Source organism: Bidens hawaiensis, unplaced genomic scaffold (genome assembly GCF_021521415.1).
Source record: "Bidens hawaiensis isolate Kalapana, Puna unplaced genomic scaffold, B.hawaiensis_p1.1 tig00026342_1, whole genome shotgun sequence".
Lineage (NCBI taxonomy): Eukaryota > Viridiplantae > Streptophyta > Magnoliopsida > Asterales > Asteraceae > Bidens > Bidens hawaiensis.
In genome coordinates, this window is record NW_027505068.1 from 51119 (window position 1) to 72961 (window position 21843).

The 21843-nt window shown below is 34.8% G+C and overlaps 1 protein-coding gene across 1 annotated transcript; it reads right to left on the minus strand.

Annotated features, from left to right (window-relative positions):
* Window positions 1–1291: 1291 nt before the first annotated feature.
* Window positions 1292–9468, minus strand: LOC143610436 (DNA topoisomerase 2-like). The gene is made up of 17 exons (XM_077084918.1): window positions 8745–9468; window positions 7479–7756; window positions 7044–7110; window positions 6683–6953; window positions 6404–6600; window positions 5889–6098; window positions 5590–5817; window positions 5336–5500; window positions 4903–5244; window positions 4693–4826; window positions 3705–4056; window positions 3436–3622; window positions 3301–3350; window positions 2731–3198; window positions 2386–2655; window positions 2129–2288; window positions 1292–2037 (listed from the first exon to the last, which is right to left on the minus strand). The coding sequence occupies exons 1-17, from the start codon at window positions 9324–9326 to the stop codon at window positions 1475–1477; spliced, it is 4524 nt and encodes a 1507-aa protein (XP_076941033.1). The 5' UTR covers window positions 9327–9468; the 3' UTR covers window positions 1292–1474.
* Between the last annotated feature and the right edge of the window lie 12375 nt (window positions 9469–21843).

Genomic DNA, 21843 nt, shown 5'->3' on the forward strand with positions numbered 1-21843 from the left:
CCAAAACAAATACAAATAAAACAACAAGACAACTTTAAGAGCTTGTAACTAAACAATTATATATATCGTGTGCATTAAACTTGTAACTTTTCTTAATGGATCTAAATTGGCTACCAATGGTGTTCAAACACATGCATCCAAGCACAATAAGCACATACAATCTTTTGAGATATATACACATAAATAGCAAATGATAAACTCATGAGTACCAAATCTTTCCAATCCCCTTTGCGTTTTGGGCTCAAGCTTTCTTTAAACACTCTCCCAAGCTTCTTTACACCCACAAAAACCTCCATTAAACTTTGCTTCTTATCCTTGTCCTCTTTCGCTTGATCGGTTGGTGGATTGAACGGAACCCGGGATTGGCAAGCCACAAAAGTGGGTCTAGTTCGATTGTTCATGAGGTTGGCCACATCTTGAGTTATGGTCTTTGATCTTAATGTGTGGAATGAGGGACTTATTGAGAAGGATGCCATATGGGTATGGAGTTAAAGGTTTTGTGTATTTGATTGCATCATTTTATGATATTTGAGAGGGGTGGGGTAGGATGGGTGGATGGAAGGTGTTTTGAGTTGGCATTTTGAAGAGAAAAGTGGATAATAAAACAATGACTTAAATGTGACATGTTACTTGTTGAAAGAAAATATCTAGGAAAGTGGATGTTATTTGCACCATAGGTTTTGTAGAGAGAAATAAATGGATAAGATGGTAAATGAATTCAACTAGTTTGCCTTGTAGAAATAGTTTCCTTTAGTTTAAGATTAAATTTGATGTCTGATCTATAAGTTGATTTAATTTAAATTTTGTTTTTAAGTATTCTTGAGGTTTTTAATCAGATTTTGATTTATCAATAATTCATTTAAAGTTGGATGAAAGATCTAGTAGATGAATTGTGATGCGAACGTGTTTTAAATTATGGAGTTTTCAACTAGCCACTAAAGTTTGGAAGATCAACTGGTAACAATATGATTCAAGCAACCACAACTCGAGTTTTCTAAACGCATTAGAAACCAAGTTCATATTCAACTCGCCTGATCTCCAACCAACTCTGATTATTTTTAGAAAATGCTCAAATAACAAGTTTCAACTTTTAAATAACAAACTAAGAGTTGGTGAATAATCCAATTTTTGCAACTATTATCAAGTTATTAACAAGCAAAATATAGACAAGTCACAAGATGAGCTTAAACTAGATTTAATTACTGACAAGTACTAAATTTTCATAATAATTAAATATCTATATAATTAAAAACTTATTTGTAAAAGTAAGAAAATATTGCAGAATTAGTGATTTACCATGACAAATTTAACAAAGTCATTCTAATAATAAAAGAAGATGCAATTGTTTGTGGTCCAAAAGCATTGGAACTACTGAGTTAACAACAAACTACTCACTACAAATGTTATCATGACAAGTTAAGGAAAACAAGTACAAATTTCCCACCACTTCAAACTCAAATTCAAACTCACAAGCCTACTCATCATCATCATCATCATCATCAAAATCAGAATCCTCAGACACTTCATCATCAACCTCCTCATCTTCATCATCATCACTAATCACATAAGTCATCTTCTTTCTGTTAGCCCTTTGTGGCCTAGCCTTTGCAGCCACTTCACCACTTGACTCTCCAACAACCATCTCCTCCTCGTCATCATCATCTTTCTTCTTCATCTTATCCAACACCGACCCGCTTTTCTTATTGAACGGCGACGGCCTCATCTTCCTAACCTTCTTCTCCGGTGATGCTTCCACAGCAGGCTTCAAAACCTCGGTTATCAACTTCTGCCCGGCTGTTTGCTTTGGCGCCTTGGAGGCGACTGCTCCTCTTTTCTTTGTGGCCGCCACTGGCGGCTTGGCAGCAGCTGCTGGTTTCCGGCCACCCTTCTTTTTCCCCTCAGATGGGGCTGCTACGACTTCAAAGTCTGAGTCATCACTCAAGTTTATTTCCTCTTCGGTTTCGTCATCAGAAATGACAGTGGCTTTCTTTTTGGCGGCTGCAGCTCTTTTTGCAGGTGCTTTCTTTTTGGGAACAACTGTTATTATTTGTTAATGTTAGTTACAACTTCGAATATTTGAATACTAATTACAGAAATGATTGAGTTCATTGATGATGTGCTTTCTTACCTTCTTGATCAGGAGATGATTCAATGTTGTGCCGGGCTAATTGATCTTCGAGTTCAACAATTTCATCATCATTCAGTGCAGGATGTATGTTCTGTTTGGCCATACGTTCCGCTAGTGAAGGGATTTCATCATCGTCTTCATCTACAAGAGTAGCTTTTCCCTGATCATAATATAACAGAAACGGTTTAATATAAATGTGTGTAATAAATCATATTACAACGATATCACGAAATTATGAATGTTATGATTATTCTTACTTTGCTCTTAGCCGGTGCTTTCTTTTGGGCTGCTGCTTTGCCTCTTGGTTTAGGGGCAGCAGGAACATTAGCTTTGCCTGTTTCCATGGCAGAATCAGCTGATGTGTCCATCAGTTCAATAACAACCGATGACGTGGCACTAGGCTTTTTAGCAATCGCCTTTCTTGGAGGTTTCCTTGCATTCTTACCACGTCCAGGACCCTTAGCCTTAGCCTTTTCTTGCTGCTTCCTTCTCTCAGCTTCATCTTTAGCATCTCTCTTATCTTGTTCCTAATCACACAAACAAAAACACTAAATCTGAACAAACCCAAAAATAAAAATCAAGTATTAAAAAAAAAAACTTACATCAAGTTGGTGACTAAGAGCATCAAGATCCCTCAACCACAAAGACTTTGAAGTCGTATTTGTGAGTTCATCAAACTCTGACTTCTTTGTATCCTTTTCATGCATCAACTGTCGCATCTTTTCAAAAGTCAAGGTTCCAATCGACATTGCGAGCAAGTAATCATACTCGGTTCCGGGAATGGTTTTGCTTGTGGTCCCTGCAGCAGGCTTTTCTTCAATAGCCACATCATCAGTTTCCTCTTCTTCAGTTTCTTCACTTCCTTCAACGTGGTCAACCGCCCCTGCAACTGATGCTTCTAAAACTGCTTCTTTTGGTATTGGTGTGTAGCCTTTGACTTTCAGTTCAGCAAGCAAATCGGCTTTCTTTCGGTTGCTTACAATCAGTGATCCTTCCACGACTTCACAGATAAACCGAACTTTGTTTGCCAGCATCACTGATGCTTTTTCAAGCTCGCGAAGCAGAGCTGTCTGTAATACATAGAAAAAGTATAGATGTTAAAAACTGACTTGTAAACAAGCCAGGCTCGAGCAGCTCAAACACTAATGTAGCATACAAAGTTATTAACTCACCTTCCTCTTCTCATAATATTCAAGACGAAGGTAAAAGAAATCCTCAAGAACTGCAATCATGAACAAAACAACCAAGTCAATAAACCAAAAAAGATTTTAAAAAAAAAACTTTTTATTTAATATTATCATACTCACTTTGTTCAGGAGTATCATACTTCTTAATCACACCATTTGCATCAAACAGATGCATGTTACTTGTGTTTAACGAAGTCGTTAGCTTAAACTTCTTCACCAATCCTTCTTGTTTTGCTTTATTCATTTGATCCTCAGTCATTATCACTTCAAAGTGGACAGTGGTATCGTCATTATGAGCATTGTATTCCTGCAAAATACAAACTTATCAATATCAACACAAAACACATAAATATAATAAACCATATTCATGATTTAAAACTTTTATCTACCTCAATGAAAGGCTCCTTATCTTTCCCTGACAGAGAAGCAACCTCCAAAAACTCCTTGTATTCTTGAGTCCACCTCCGTATTGGTAGCTCGGTTATACTAAGGGTATTATTGTCCTCATTTTCCTCATAAACTCCAACAGAGGTGTATCCAGTCTCCTTTGATGTGCTTTTCTGAATTGTTCCTTTGAACCATTTGTACCATGGATCCATTGGCACCACTTCTTCGCCGTTTAATAAACGTTTGAGGTTATCAATAATATCACGTGGATTATAATTTGGAATAAATGAACTCCATCCTGTCCCAATTCCTTCACTCCCATTCACTAGAACCATTGGTATGATTGGAATGTACCTGTTAAAAAAGATGATCAAAAATAATGATAAATACAAAAGTATGTTGTACTCGGTCAGACATAAAGATTCAACAAGTCAAGCCTGAGCTAGGCTTGTTTATTATTTTCTAAAACAGTAAATTACATTTTTATAAACTTTTAATTAAAAATTTTACACATAAAATAATGCATAATATTCAATTATTGTAATCATAATTTTTATGTATATTAATTAATTTTATAGAAATATAAATTTAATGTATTAGATAAAAATACACTCATTTAGGATTAGAACGTTTAGGATTAGAACGTGCATGTTAAGAAATACAATTAAAAATATTATAAACGTAGATATCTTAGATGATCCATGTGATTTTGCAGAAACTGTGGATTTCATCCCTGAGGTTCAAAAATTACATATATAGTCCAAGCCACTTAGTTTGCTTTCATGTCCACAGCGTCTATAGGGTTAGATTTAGATGTTAAATCAATAAAATATACCCCTTTACCCGTATATTTAAAAAACAATATAACAAGAATAAGTTGAAACTACCATTGAGACTCAATGGGTTGAATTACTGTAAAATTAGTTTTGAACGTTGAATTACTGTAAAATTACCCTTATTCTTATAAAACAAATCAAGATTAGAAGTTACCATGTAGGTTCGATAGACTGTCCATCTTCATTCAAGAAGTTAAGCAAAAGTTCATCCCCCTTATGAAAAAGATGGCGTGTAATCGGAGAAAGCTTCGTGTAAATATACCTGCCACTTGCATGATCCTTGCCACCCTGAAAAATAAAAACTTTAAAGTTTAGAACTTTATGTTTATACCAAACAAAGTTACAAAATATGTATGTATCTTACCATTTGGCGGGTACCAAATTGTCCACTGGGGTAAAGAAGGTTAATATTATTGCTGCCAATAAAATTTTGAGCCATCCCAATAATTGTGGTGACAAGACTCTGCTCACCATGATGATAAGCAGAGTGTTCAGACACATAACCACTAAATTGAGCAACTTTAACTTCCTGAAAAATAGGTTTCTTGAAAGCACAAAATAATATCTTTCGTTGGCCTGGTTTTAAACCATCCACCATTGATGGGATAGATCTTTGAAGATCAGCCATTGAAAACAAAATAAGTTCCTTGTTGATGAAGTCACGATACGGAATGTGTTTCTCCTTTGAATCAAAATAGGTACCAGCCTGCATGATGTTGAAAAAAAAAGGTATCAAATGCTGTAGGTTTTAACTGTTATGGATGGCAACACTGTTGTAAGTCATAAAATGTGTTAACCTGAAGAGCACGAAGCCAGTTCTTTCGGGCCTCAATTTTCTTTTTACTAAAAGCGAGTTCGATTGCATCACCATCTTCATCATCAGCCCAAACGAAATCCTTTTTGTGCTTTTCGATATCAGCAAAATACTCAGCACCTTCTTTACCACTACTTGTTCCCAGCCCCTAAAACATAATAAAAATTTTAGAATCAAGAAAGGCAAACTCTCCGTATTATTGTGTGCATGAAACCAAAATAACTTGAATAAACAAACCTTATAGTACTTTATTTTGTACTCTCTTGCTTTATGCCCAAGATTTTCCTTCCACGCTTCATATTCAGGCATTGTATAGAATGCTATAACATTCTTTGTCTTCTTATTAGTAGCCTTAACAATCGGTGTAATAAACTCCAAAACAAATTCTGGAACTTTGAGTAGAGATGGCCAGAAAGAGTGAAGAAAGTTGATTAATAACCCTTTGATGTGTGAACCATCATGATCCTACACAACATGATATGTTATATCAGCAAAATCATATTATCAAAACATAAAGTAATAATTTTGATGCACACCTGATCAGCCATGATCATTAGATGCCCGTATCGAAGAGACTTGACATTGTCATAGACTTTGCCATGCTGGAGCCCGAGAATCTTTTTGATGTTCTGAATCTCCGCATTGTCTTGCAGCTGTTTAGGACTTGCTTCCCTTACATTCAGCAACTTACCTCTTAATGGAAACACACCATAATAATCTTGGCCCACAACCGATAACCCAGACATCTGTAAACAAATGTTGTTTGTGTTATACAACCTTTATATGAACCAGCACAAACAATTATATGTTTAATAGGGCGCCATACCGTTTGACTAAACAGACTAGTTGTCTACCGTTTCACTAATAAAAATTAAAGAGATCAACTCAACACAACCCAATTAGTCAAACAGGCAAACCTGAACATTACCCATTTTAAAATAGCTAGGATATACCAACCCAATAACTGTTCAATGATGTGTCATGTTCAAGCCGTGTTTTCGGTCGTTAAGCGGGTTAAACACTGTTTATGAAAAAAATAAGATAAACTTACTGCAAGAGCTTTAGCTGAATCTCCTTCAGTCAAAATCAAGGTACAACTATCTGAATTACTTGTAGCAGCAAAATTAGCCTCTTCAAGTTTAGGAATATTAAGCTTCCCCTTTTTAGTACCATCAGTTTTCTTCATGTCATTATTTTGTTTAAACTGTACCCATGACATAACTCTTTTCACAATATCAGATTTTGCCACTGCAAAGACACAAAAAATAATATTTTTTAAAATATCACTTTCTTTAACACAATAAATCCAACGAAGTGCATTTATTATTACCTTTCTTCAAGAACTCTGGGGTCAGCTCACATGTTGACCCGAAACTGCTTTGTTTAATTGTCAAGGTCTCTTTTGTTTGTGAATCAAAGGCAGGGTTATCAATAAGAGCATTTACAAACACCCATAAGTAATTCTTTACATTGTGGGCTTTCAAATTAGCATGTTTGTTCTGTTTCTTGACAACAGCCACTAGATGGTTAGCAATCTGATTGGTTATGTAATCGACATGTGTCCCTCCTTTAATTGTCGCGATATTATTCACAAAACTGACCTGATTAGCACGAAAGTGAACAATATAAATAAGCATAAGATATAGATTGTACATAATATATTTAAAAACTCAGAAGAAGATGAAAGCAACCTGCTCAAAATGCCCATCAGCCATACTGACACAAATCTCCCACCTTTCATTGACTTTTTCGTAAATCCTATAAAATGACAGCTTTTAGTATTAAAGATAACACTTCTTAGGTGAATAACACAATATAAATCCTATAAACGATAACATTTAGTATTAAAGATAGCACTTCTCAGTTGAAAATTCATTATCTTTTTCATCAATCCAATAAAATGACAAACTGCTATTACTAAAGATAACACTTCTTAGTTGAATAAAAACTCTTTAAAAAATAAGTCCTTAAAATGACAAATTCTAGTATTAAGGATAACACTTCTTAGAATAAATTCACTAAGTTTTTCATAAATCATATAAAATGACATCTTTTTAGTATGAAAGACAACACTTCTTGGTTATCAATTTATTATTCGCTTACAATATTGAAAACATTTAAACTACCTTAGAGTATCGGTTGACGGTTGAAGATAAAGCTTCACATAGTCTTCAAATGTTTTAGGTGGGACCCGCTTTCCGTCCAGTTCTACTTTAACTGTCTTTCCAAGACAGCCTGCTAAGTCAACAACACGCTTCTTCATTAAAGCAACAACATCAGCTTCCAAACACTCCATCCCAAATTTTGCTAAGTCAGGCTTGAAAGTAACCATAGTCCAGTTTTCATTATTCTTGCACTTTGTTATTGTTGGTTCAGCTTTCTTTCCCATGTTGTTTGAAAACACCTAAACAACCAAATGTCACAATACTAGAAGCAAAAAAGTGTGAACTTTAACCTACAAATACAAGGTGTGTAAACAAGCCAGCCCAATCCTGGACTCAACTAGGCTTGAGCTTGGCTCATTTAACCTATGAGAACTCAAGCGAAGCTTGTTTCAAGCTAAGCTCATTTATTATTTCAGTTAACCAACTTAAATACAATTATAATTATTGGTTATTCAAATTACTATATAATTAATAAGCCTGTTTAATAATACATTTATGAGTAATGTTTATACATATTTTGATTATAATTTATAAACAACATATTACATAATTTAACTACTTTATAATCTTTATAATAAATTTATATGTATAACTTATTAACAATATATATATATAATATGCTTGTCGAATCTCGCAAGTCATCTCGAGCTCAACAAGTGAAACTCGGGCTTCGGTCCGTTTATTAAAAAAGCTTACTTTTAGGCAAAAGCTCAGGTTCGTTTAAGCTTCACACAATTCAAACTTTTAAAGAACCGATCTCAAGGCTAGGCTAGTTTACACTCTTACAAAAGAAAAAACCTAACCCTTGATCTAATTTGCTTTATGAAATAAGTAATATACTTCATAGATTTTGAAAAATTTTTGACCAATTTCAACCAATTTTGCCCAAAACTTGACCCATTTTGACCAGTTTTGACCAAAACTTAACCACTTTCAACCAGTTTTGAACAGTGTCACCCGATTATGTTAAATCAAATCTATATCCCGGTCTGACAAATTTAAACGCTACTTTATAAGTGTTAACTATCACTAAATCTACATTTTCCCAAGTACTTTTTTTGACCGATACTTCACCAATTTCTGCCCGTTTTGCCCAAAACTTGACCGAATTTTATCACACTATCAATATACATACAAAAACAGTCAAATCAAACTTTAAAAAACCACTAGATCTAGCAGCTGTACATTACTATCACTAATTTCACAATTAGCAGTTTGAAACAATACCTGCTTATATCTCCGATTACACTTCCCATCGGCCGTCTCGATAACAAACTCGGTCGAAAAGATATTCGCAAGCTTCGCACCGTACCCATTCCTCCCACCGGTGGTCTTCTTAATCGAATCATCATAATTACTACTAGTCAACAAATGCCCGAATATGAGTTCCGGAACATACACCTTCTCCTCCTGATGAATCTCCACCGGTATTCCATCCCCATTATTAAACACACTAATCTTATTCGCCTCGACATCGATATTCACCTTCACCGAGTCCATCTTCGGGTCCCGCTGCTTGTTATCGGCGGCATTGACTAGAATCTCATCGAAGATTTTGTATAGACCGGGTACGTAGGAGATCGGGCGTTTGATCATTTCATCGTTTTCCCAGACCCATAGGGTTTGTTCGTGTTTTTCGATGGAGCCGATGTATGTGTCGGGCCGAAGGAGGATGTGTTCGAGCTGGGTTTTCTTCTGGTAGGTTTCTTCGATGGTTCGGGAGGATGGTTTGGTGGGTTTGGTGGTGGGTTGGATGTTGTCGGTGGTGGTGGATTGCAGTGGTGGACGGTTGTTGGCGGTGGTTGCCATTGTTAGGGTTTGAGTGACACAGAGATGGTGTCTGGAAATGAGAATGAGAATGAATCGAAGGAGAGAGTGTGGATTTGAACTGTGGATTTGAGGGTTAGGGTTTTGAATTTTGAATTTGGGGGTTTTGAATTTGTGGGCGGGAAAGTGTGAATTTTTTGAATTATTGGGGATGGTGAGATTGGTGGTTGTATATTGTGCAGTGGTGGTTGTACGGTTTCCTTTTTATGTAATGTTTTATTGTTTTTGGAGCTATGTGTAAAATTCTGCATGCATGCATGTATGTTAACGGTCTTATAGGTTTTTTAGGCAAGTCATGTTTGAATTGAATAATGTTTTAAAAACCGGTTAAAATCGAATTTTGCACAGCAAACCGGTATTTTTTGCCGGTTTTTCTAAAATACCAGTTTTTATCGGCTAACCGGTTTAGCGTCTAATAACTTTTTTATATTTATAGCCCATGTTTTTTTAAAATTATTTTTAACTCAACAGTTAACAGCGGAGCTGATAATATTTGAAGGCATTTGTAAAAAATTCAAGCGCATTGTGACGGAAATGTTAAACATGGTAAAATTAGACGTAAGAACGTTGAATCACGTATGCGCGTTACAGCATGTTAAGTAGCAATTCAATTAGGTTTGAATTAACATAGTATATACTAATGATAATGGTTAAGGCTGCAAACGAGTGAGCACGAACAAGAACTTTTCCATGTTCGTTTGTTAAGAAAATAATGTGTTCGCGAACACCTACCAAACGAGGTTTTATGTTCGTGTTCATTCATTAAGAAAATTAATGTGCTCAATGACACAAATAATATCGACAGAGCCGAAATATTGAGATCGGTGTATTCAATAATGTGAGAAATGGGACATGAACAATACAAAAACAATGTGAGAATATAATTTTCTATCTTATGTTATGAGTATGAATTAAATAATATAAAATGTTTATATTAAATAAACAAAAGTACAAATAGCTTTCATAAACAAAATATACAGACAAACATGAACAAATGTTCACATACACAATTGAATAAACGGGGGCTATGTTCATTTTCGCTTATTTAACTAATTATCTTTTGTATTTACACTAGTCACACGAGGGGGGTAAGTTGTTTCAAAACGTCGTATTCTGTGGCGAGCCTGATATTAAAATGGGGTGATCAAAAATTTTGGTACTATTTAAATAACCATGGCATGCATGATCAAGTTATATCAAGTGTATAGTTGGCTGATTTTGATGGAAGTTATATATTGTAATTATCACCTTATTGATCGTGGGCTAGTCACGACCCTAGTGTTCTGAAACCCACACGCTTCACCTATTTGGAGAAGCGACAATGACATTAGAATATATTAGTAATCTATGGGGTTTACGGGAAGATGATCCGATAGTTTCCGGAATAAAGGCACCAAAGAATCCCGACGAACAAAGACAAAGGGTACACAATTGTTAGGTATTTTCGTTCAAGATGCATCTAGTGACTTACAAGGTAATATGATTAAGTCAACCATTGTTTTCGAAAAAATAAAATATCACGTTTCTTAAAACCAAATTGTGGAGGAGTTAACATAACTTGCACGTTGTGACATCCTTAATTTACGTGGGTGTTCATTGTTTAGTGATACTTCCAACAACTTGATAAGTTTGTCTTTTTCTAATCAAAGCTATACTAAACATCATGCAAACCTTAATCAACGCTATAACGTTATTTCGATCGACGATATCAAAGCAAATAGTGTCCCTTTATCTTCGTTCACCAGGATTCCTTGGTGCCTCTGCATCGGAAACTACCGGACCCTCCACCCATGAACCCCATAGAGTATTAGCATATTCTGATGTCCTAGTCCCTTCACCGAGTGATAGGTGAAACGTGTGGGTTTCATAATACCGTCTTTCCACCAGGGTTGTGATTAATCCACGATCAAGAGGCCGGTAATTACAATCTCTTGTTCCACCACAACCGACCAACCGTACAAGGGATAGAACCTGATCATTCATGTTGTGCTTATTTAATATGACCAAAGTTTTTTATCATCCCTTTTAATATCAAGCTTGTCGCTATGATATTCAGCATTTTGAAACAAGCTATTTTCCTATTGTGATTGGCGTATATATAAAGATCATTAATGAGCCTAACATTGTTTAGGTGATACATTTTTAAATGAGAATGAAGGAGCGTGTTAAAGGTTTTTGGAAGATTAGATGAGAATAAATGTGATGTGGTAACTTGAGAAATATAGAAAACTTATGATATACATAAAGTGAGGTTGGATTATAATATACAGAAAAGAGCCTTGATGTTCTTTTGGGAATCAAAATTCATTGTATAAAGGATATACTCTCGTGAGTCGTGACTTACTTTGCATGAAAATAGTGAATATAATATATAAAAGATGTCACATGCCATCAACTTACACCGTATTATTTTATAATCATCTTTGCATCTTCAAATGAGTACACCCGTGAGTTTGCAAAATTGAAATTATGGAGTTCGACCCAACTATCTTGGATGGCGGCTTTCTTCTTACGTTGTCACGTGGCGGAACATTGTTAAACGGAATAAACTTGGATCCAGTCGTCTGAGATGGCGGATCCAATCACCACAAATATATGCATCGTCACTTACATGGAACATCATCATGAGAAATAAAACCCAATTATGCTATATCAGATAACTGCACACCTAATATCTATGTAGCCTATTGTCAGGGACCTATATATCGTATTTCTCTTAACCCAGTTTTGACATGTGTTGCTATATTACAAAATGCATTTCATAAGTATTTTATATGTCAAAAATAAGGAGCGTATTTTAATTATTTAAAATTCAAATATGAAAACTGCATGGCAGTTATCATTGACCCTAGCAACCATTGCTTGATCATACGATGAAACTTCATGGTTCACAAAAGTCTCTCAATTCCATACTAGAATTCTTGCTCAAATCAATTTGAGTTTTATCCGATCAAAATAAATGGAAACCACAAATAGCTTTGATCTGAAACTGTGATCACGACTCTTATATTATTCAAGATAACCCGTTTTATGTGTAATTTCTTTAAACAACCTGCATCATCCTGACATCATAAAAAGACAAGCAACACGTTGGGCCTTCTGATCCACAAATGCAGCCTGATTCAGCTTCATAGCCCACCACTTATTCTAGTCCCAATCCCAAAGTTAATGAATTGAATTAACATAATTTAACAAATAGTAAAAAAATATCATATTTAGTTTTGGTACATTGATTTTTTTTAAAGAAAGTAGGTTCATCCATAATATATTGGGTGTCACAAGATAAATAAATAAGTATGTGAGATCTTATCTAATAGCATATCAAAACAAATACTAGATAGATGAGTATAATAATAGTTTATAACTTATAATAATAAAATAAGTCTAATAATTAGCCAACAAACGCCAGAGACATTATGAGCTTACTGTGTTGCAAATTTGCCAAACACATGTGAAGGAGCATCTTTTAAGAAAATGTTTTGCACAAGTGTACCATAACGATGTTTACGAGATTCGGACGTTTTTGACGAATACTTTGAGACGAACCATGAGCTATGAATTTGGGGGAGGACAAACCAAATCGACATATATCGATGAATAGCTCAAATAGAGTCACCGAAAAGTTGAATGATTCGGTTTTATGGTTTTGAATTGGTTTTGTTGTTTTTATATTCATAACAGTGTAACACTGGTTTGTATTAACACACTTAAAATGCTAAAGATGATTAATGATTATAATACACTTACGTAAAAAAAAACCTATAAAACTAATAAAGCAAAACAATCAGTTCGGTTTACATGATTTGTTCGAAGATCTAAACTGGATTAATTCATTAACTGACAAAACCATTAAAATTAGGGATGTGCATTGATTAAACTGAGAAACACATTGGTAGCTGAAAATAGGGCTGTGTAACGGTTCAGAACCGCGATAACTGAACCGGAACCGAAAATGAGTGAAAAATAGAACCTAAACCGTAACCTATTATAGTAAACCGGTTCGGTTCCAGGACCGCTAAAGCCGGTTCTCGCTAAGCAGTTCTGGCTAGAACCGGTTCGATCATTTATTTATCAAATGAGTTATGCAAACTTTGCAAATTGCAAAAAAATTTATACAATTGTATGTCTTCTTTCACGGTAAAACTAATTTAGATTACAACATGAACATCCGTTATCAAAACCTAAGTGTTGAGGTTAAATAAATCATTAACAACGATAGATTAATGGAAGATCATATCACTTTATATTAAATTACCTTGATAGTTTAAATCAAAATTGATCATGGTTGCTAGTTCTTGAACGTAAAGAAAGAAGATTTGAATTAAAAAATGATTGAATGGATGTCGGTTTATAAGTTACTCTATAAAAAATAGGGATTGGTAAATTTATTTAAAACGTTTTGAATGTTCCAGTTTTTCGGTTCCAAGTCTAGAACCGCCGGTTTTACCCGGAACCGAACCGGGAACCGTTTAACGCAAATTCTGAGAACCGAGAACCGAACCGGTACACACATTAGCGGTTCTAAGGCACCGGTTCGGTTCCGGTTCCTCAGTTCTGATAGTTCCGAACCGTTTTTGCTCACCCCTGGCTGAAAAAACTGAACTAAAACAAAAGCTGATGATTTGGTTTTATGTTTTTGTTAAAACCGAATTTTCGATTCGGTTTCAGATTTGCATCTAACTAAAACCGAGAGAGCAATCATAACTAAATTTAAGGTTTTTTATTTTTAACTTTGAATGTTAAATAGTTTATAGGAATTTAAAATATGGGTAAAGTTAAAATACAAAGGACAACAAAAATGAGAAGAGTGATAAAGAATATAATCCATTGATCTTAGATTTAGATGGTAAAGATTAATTTGAAAATAAAAATTGATGAAAAGGACATGAAGGTAATAACCCACTTATGATGACTCTCTTTCTCTCTCCACATGCAAGGCACATGTCAATTTCTCAATCGTTTTAAAACGTCTATAGCTTTTTCATACGACGTTGTTTTTATAAATTTTTTTACCATAAGAACGAGCGTTTTTTTATCTTTAATATGAATTATATTGTTATATATAAAAAAAATTGGTGGGTTTTTTTGTATTGTGTTATTTGGTTGTCCATTGTGTTTTTAATTAAGTTTTTCTATACATTGTGTTATATATTTTGGTCATTTTGTTTTTCAATTGATACTCAAATTACAGATAAAAATTAAAACAAATATTACATCATTGTGTATTTCGTTTGTCACTGTGTCTTTGTGCTCAACATTTGCTTTATGTTAATTGTGTATTACGTTCAAGCCATTGTGTAATATGTAGATTCCATTGTGTTTTATGTTTAAAGCCATTGTGTTATATGCATTTACCATTGTGTCTTACGTTTAAGATCATTGTGTTATATGTATTTACCATTGTGTCTTACGTTTAAGGTCAATGACGAAAAAAGACACAATGGTAAACAAAAAGACAAAATGATGTAAATTATTTTTTATTCTTATATAACAAGATTATACTCATATTAAAGGTAAAAAACGTTTGTTATTATAGTGAATTTTATTTTAAAAAAATATCATACGAAAAAGTTATAGACTTTTAAAAATTTGAGGAATTAACATGTGACTTGCATGTGTACTGTTATAAAGGGTATATAAGCGTTTTAAAAATAATACACATTTATGCCCTTTATAAAACGTTTATAAAAAAGTAATTGTACACATTTATGCCCTTTATAAAACGCTTGTTATTACTTTTATACTCTTTTTCCTTTGGTCTCTACTTGACACATGTCAGTTAGTTATGGCTTCCCATTTTTATTTCCCTTTGTAAAATAACTTTCCCTTTAAAATATAGCAACCCAAATACATTTTTTTAGCACAAACGCATACTAATTAATTAACCATTAATTAAAAAAAGTATACCAAAGTTCATTATTCATGCCACTTTTTTCGGCCTAAAACTTTGAAACCCATATGGTAAAATCAAGAACTTGAACAACATACCGAAAAGTAAATCAATCAATCAATCAATCATGCCCAGTAAAATCCCACCGACAGCAAAGCTATAAGTAGGGTCTGGGGAGGGTGGGATGTAGGCACATCGTACCTCTATCCAAAGGAATAAAGAGGTGGCTTCTAGAGAGACCCTCGGCTCTAAGTACATGTGTATGAAGCAAAATAAAGGAAATCAAAGTTTAACAGTTATATAAAAACTACTACTAATTATAATAATATTAATAATAAGATCACAGTTTAAAAGCTAATAATAATAATAATAATAATAATAATATATGTAAGGGAAATACCATTATGGTATGTGACCTAAATAAGTTAAGTCTAAGCCCTAAGGTATTCAATTATCTCTAAAAATTCTTAACATACCGAAAAGTAAAATATCTGAAAATAACGATTTTAAAAAACTCAAAAACAGAATTTTTATTTTTTATTATGTTTGAGATCAAAATCGACCCAAAATAATGCTTTATAAACACCCCAACCGAATATTGTCAACACTCAAAGCTAGGCTCACGTTTTGTTAAACATGTATATCACAACTAGGTAAACATTAGGTAGCATGTAATGTGAGGTAGACATTAGTTGTTTGATACGTAATTATTCTATGACAAATGAATTAACAGTTACAATGCTTTAAGGAATAATAATGGAGAAATAATAATTGCATAGGCATAATGAAGTGGTAATTTTATTCCAAGTGGTAACATTTGTGACAATTAGTAGATCTCTAGCACTAAACTATTGACATGAAATATTCTAACTAAAGTGTAAGTCTTGATCACTTTATTTCAGAGACGATCTTCTTTTTTTTTTAATGTCACACCTCGATCAAAGCGGCGAAACATGCCGAGGTGCAACGGATTGCCCATGAACACAAGACACTATTAAAGTGATAATATTTAACTAACTCATTAATTTCATTCAATCATAAAAGTTGCACATCTTGTTCATACAAATAAACACCAAATACAAGAAATAAATATTGTTCATTCTTCTAATAACCTAGCGGTATCAAATATAATGGCATCTTCAAACTCCAAGTCAGGTAATAATCAAACTTGTAACAATGCATAAAATAATATTTGTCAACACGTATGTTGGTGATCAATTTCATAGTTTTGAGTATATATAATATGAGCGAAATCCACAAACGTATATGAGATTATAAATAAAAGCATCAATCGTGGTATATAAAACATATGTAAATGAGGATCCTTTCTAATCGGTAACAACCGACATACTCAGATAATGATGCCCTATGCTACTTGCACAAGGCTAAGTAGTTAAGGGTGCGTATGAACATACTTATTGCATTCCACAACAACATAAAAATAAACACTCGTGCACGTAAAGCATACGAAACATATAACACACAATAGAGCAAGTATTCTAAGTATCATACACCATAGAGTTTGTGGTTTGAAGATAGAGTATTATAAATCGTTATTGTTTTGGATAAGTATGCATGTTACCCCAAAGTATAAAAGTGAAAACGGGGGATGAAATGTACTCACATGAAATAAGTAACTTGAAGGATAGTTTGCGATAAAACGGGGGAAGGGTAAGTTCAACGGGCAAGACCTAGATTGAAAAGGTCTTGAGTTAGTATATGGTTTTTAAAAGCTTTAAAGTAAAACAACTTGACAAGTAACATAAATAATTAAGGTTTGAAGGCTAAAATGTAAACGCATAAGGAATTAAAGTAATGATTTTTGAAAAGTAAGTTTACTCGAAGTCGGGTCTCGGTATTATATTTATTAGTTTCTACTTAACATTTGATAAGTAAATATTTTGGTATAATTGCAATATTGCAAAGTTAAATAGATACCAAAACGAGACTTTACGAGTGTTTGGATTTGCTGGTTCAAGTCTTAATAATTGATCAAGCTCGAAGCCGAGATTCCAAAATGTTATGAGATAACTCAATGAAATCAAAAGAAGCTTAACCAAGTGTGTAGTTCTATTAAGAAGAACCTCGACGTCCGTTAAGCGAGTGTTTGGTTTTGTCGGTCCAAACTTGTTATAAGATCAAGTTAGATCCAACATACCAAATGTTTTGAGAAAACAATTTAAAATTAGTTTTTAAAATAGTTTTAGAGAAAATACGAGATCCGGTGGCTCAAAATACACTAGTGTGTCTTAAGCGAGTGAACTCGATTTAGTTCGGTCTTGGTTCGGTCCTTGACTCGGAATAAGGCCGAGGATGGTTACCACATACCCAATACCGTGGAACTTTATTAAAATAACTTAGAAATGATAATACTCAAGTTTACATACAACATGTTAAAATAAAGTGTTTAAACAAGAGTTCGGTTTTGGTTCGGTCCTTGACTCGGAATAAAACCGAGGATGGTTGCCACATATCCAATACTATAGAACTCATTAAAATAAACTTAAAAATAATAATACTTAAATCTTTCATACAATATGTTAACAATAAAGTATTAAACAAAAGTTCGGTTTTGGTTCGGCTCTTGACTCGGGATGAAACCGAAAACGGTGGCCACATACCCAATACCATTGAACTATTAAAAATGATTTGGAAACTAAAAGTAATTAGAAACTAAACAACAACAATAAACTTGCATAAATTAAAGCATAAGTTAAAGTATATATCAAGAACTATAATAGTTCTCCATGTAGCCTTGCATTGTAGCACGACACTTCAACCGACCGCGACCGGAGAAACGGAAGCTGAAGGAAACAAGGGGTGTATATTATATATATGTTGCAACATCAAGCTTTAAGTAATAGGAATTAGTTAGAAACAAAGATTTGCTTTAGTTTGACCTTAGGTAGTCAAAATAATAAGAGATTGAAGATGAACACTTGGGTTGAGAGAAAGTTTGGAGAGAATACTTAGATCTAGATTGGGGAGAGTTTGAGGTGAATGAGAAAACCCAAATGGGATGCATTGGCCTTGTTTATATAGGAAAAATAGTGAATGGTTGACCATGGTGTTGCTTTTAAGAAGTTTCATGCGTGTGGATAGTTTAAGTTGGTCAAACAAGGTGTAAACAAACAAATATAAGTTAACCCAATATTTCATTAATAACGACGGATCCGAAAGATCAAAACGGGTCGGGTTTTTTATACAAATATAAATATAAGTTAAACCGAAAATGACGAAATACATTAAACCTCCAACGCAATTTAGCAATTAGGCTAAGATTAAACTTTTTTTTAAAGGGGTCGAACCCAAACGTTCTTTATCTTTTCGTAGCAACACTATGTCCCAACAAGCCCAATGATTTTTTTTTCCGAGCCCTCCCTATGAAAAATCTTTTTTCTCAAGATATCAGGTTTCTTGATAACCTTCTCCGGACCTTATACAAGAAGTTGTACACTCTAACTCGAGATAAGAGGGATTACCGTTACTCAAGCTTTCCAGTAATCACATTTTATATTGAGACGAAGAACAAAGTTCAACTCAAGATAAGATCGAATATTTTTAATAAGTTATGTTAAACCTTAGACAAGTGAATCACGAACACCAAACACGATTTTGCATAAAACGTTTATGCGACTCTTTTCATTAATAAGAAACAAGAACAAATACTTTCTACTTTACTTTCTACTCTTCTCTACTACCAACAAAAGAAAACTAATGTTGGGTTTATATAACACCCACAATTCTAATCCTACTCAAATTAGGAAACATAATCATACTAGACTTCTAACTTATTTAATAATAAATAAAAAGATAACTATGACACCAAGTTATTCAACTTGGTCTCTGAACTTTGGATCTCCACCAAACCGCCCCCTGAGATCTTCCGTACCACCCTTATACTTTCAGTATTAGTTATTCGGGTCCTTCAAGTTGGTGTTGCTCCAAGTTTTACACTCCCTCTCAATACCAACTTCCATTGTTCCTCCAAGATCCTTCACACCTTGTAAAGCTCGAACCTCTTTGAGCTTGATTATTGGATTTGACTTCATCACACTATCGTCAGGTTTCTTTTTCCTGGTTACAAACGAGCTAGTTTCGATATTAACATTGTTTAGAACTGCATCACCCGTTTTCAGATGGGAACCAACTTTTGCTTTCTCAACTCATGACCAACTATCATGGTACTCAAAGCAATTCTTCCATCCCCACTCGATGCATGCTCTCTCTCTCGAACTTAACTCCTTCATTGGTTCGTTCATTCGGACCACCCGAACTTTGCATGAACCTCATGCAAACTCCAACATCAACTTTGTTGGTTTGTTGATCTTCAACGCTTTCTATTCCACCATGACAACCCGTAACATGAGACGGAACTACCTCCTCGTGCACTTCATTCAACACGATTTCTTTCTCGTCATGTCCGGTTACTATCACTGTTACGTCTTGATCAACCTTACTTTCTTCTTCAACCACGGTTTCCTCATCATCTAGATTCAAAATAACAATAGATGATTCCAAGGTTACCTTCCATTGATTCGACTCTGGCACTGCTTCCAAACTTGTCCACCAACAGGAGCCTTCTTCAAACCATTCATCTACCAGATTCGGTTTGAATTAGATATCAACTGTGTATTTTCCTTGAACCTCGGCCATATTAGCCTCCACATCCCACGGTTCTTCTTCTCTAACAATAGCTGCATTACCTTCCTCCTTAGGTTCTCGACAGTATTTTGCCATATGCCATTTTTGTCCACATTTATGGCACCTAAAAGGAAACTGTTTTGGTTGGTACCTTGATTCCTTGTCTCGGTTCTCTTCATCCGATGAATCTTCTTCACTCTTTTCAACCCGACCCTTCCGGTTCCATTCTCTCTTCTTGATTCGGTCACGCTTCTCGTTCTCCCGATATTTACTCTTACCTTTCTCGCCATAACGATTATGATTTTTACTAAACCGATGCTTCTCCTTCCTTCCGACATACAAGGCTTCGCTCTCGGTTTTAATTGACACACCGGCTAACTGTTTTGCCAAGGCTTCTTGTCCTGCAAGAATATTCTCGAACTTGGTAATACTCGGTTGGGTCGCCCACCCTTGAATAGCGGTAACGAAGCTACGATACGCCGGTCTTAAACCGTGGATTAGTATCCGCTTCATACGAGCATCGCTAACCCGAGACTGGGGATCGAGTTCTCCAATCTCCCGGCACAAATTCTTCACTTTACGAAAATATTGTGAAATAGGAAGATCACCTTGAGAAATCGTCATCAACTCACCTTCGACTAGTTGCAATCGAGCATCGTTCTTCTTTGTAAATAAGATCTCCAGCGTATCCCACGCTTGCTTTGGGTATTCGAGATCTTGAATGTGATCAAGAACATCATCATCAACCGTTGTCTTGATGATAAACATCACCCGACCCGCTTTCACCTGCCACTTCCCGATACTACCGTTAATATCGTTTGCAGGTTGTCTCGTCTCGGTATCGTTCGTTACCTGCCAAATATCTTGACCTTGAAGATACGATTTGATGCATGTCGACCATTGTTTATAGTTGCTTTGATTCAGTTTCTTGATTCCCCCGACGACCTGAAATTCTGCCATGGTTTCGCCTAAATAAACAAAACTGTAGAACTATTTTTTTTTCCGACTTCTGGTTGTTTGTTCGTTTCCTTCTCCTTGACGCAAATCAACCAAAAATAGAAAAATCTTTTTCTTCCATTGAACGACGCTAACAATTTTTATAGCTCACAAAAGAAATTATAATTTCTGTTGAGTGTGACGCCAAGAAATCACAATGTGACTTTTGTCTTTTCTGTTGAACTTTGGGGTTTCACTTTTATAGACAGTGATGCTTTGGATTAACCTCCAACACACAAACAAAATACCACAATATATAATATTTCAGAATGTAAAAGAGATGACCACGATTTCTGGGTACAAACTCCAAGCTATCATCAAAACCCCAATCAGCCGAACTAATCTTTTGCACGCCTGTTCTTTAATTGGCAACTACGGATCTTTCCTCGTTTCTAGACACGTACTACGGATGACTCTCGATCAATTTTCAAATAGCCTCCGGTTGTCTCCTCGTAACGATCTTGAACCGTATCTTGCGTACGATCAGTTTCTTCTAACACCTTCGATCGGAACCTTAATAACGATAGGTTTCTTGGCCTCTTATGCCTTTGATTGGAACTACAACTGCAATCAAGACTTGCCGCCGATCGGATAACACGAGCCTGGATCGTTAGGATCTAATACCACTTGTTAAATCTTAGACAAGTGAATCAAAAACACAAAACACGATTTTGCATAAAACGTTTATGCGACTCTTTTCTATTAATAAGAAACAAGAATAAATACTTTCTACTTTACTTTCTGCTACCAACAAAAGAAAACTAATGTTGGGTTTATATAACACCCACAATTCTAATCCTACTCAAACTAGGAAACATAATCATACTAGACTTCTAACTTATTTAATAATAAATAAAAAGATAACTATGATACCAAGTTATTCAACTTGATCCATGAACTTTGGATCTCCACCAAACCGCCCTTTAAGATCTTCCGTACCACCCTTATACTTTCAGTATTAGTCATTCA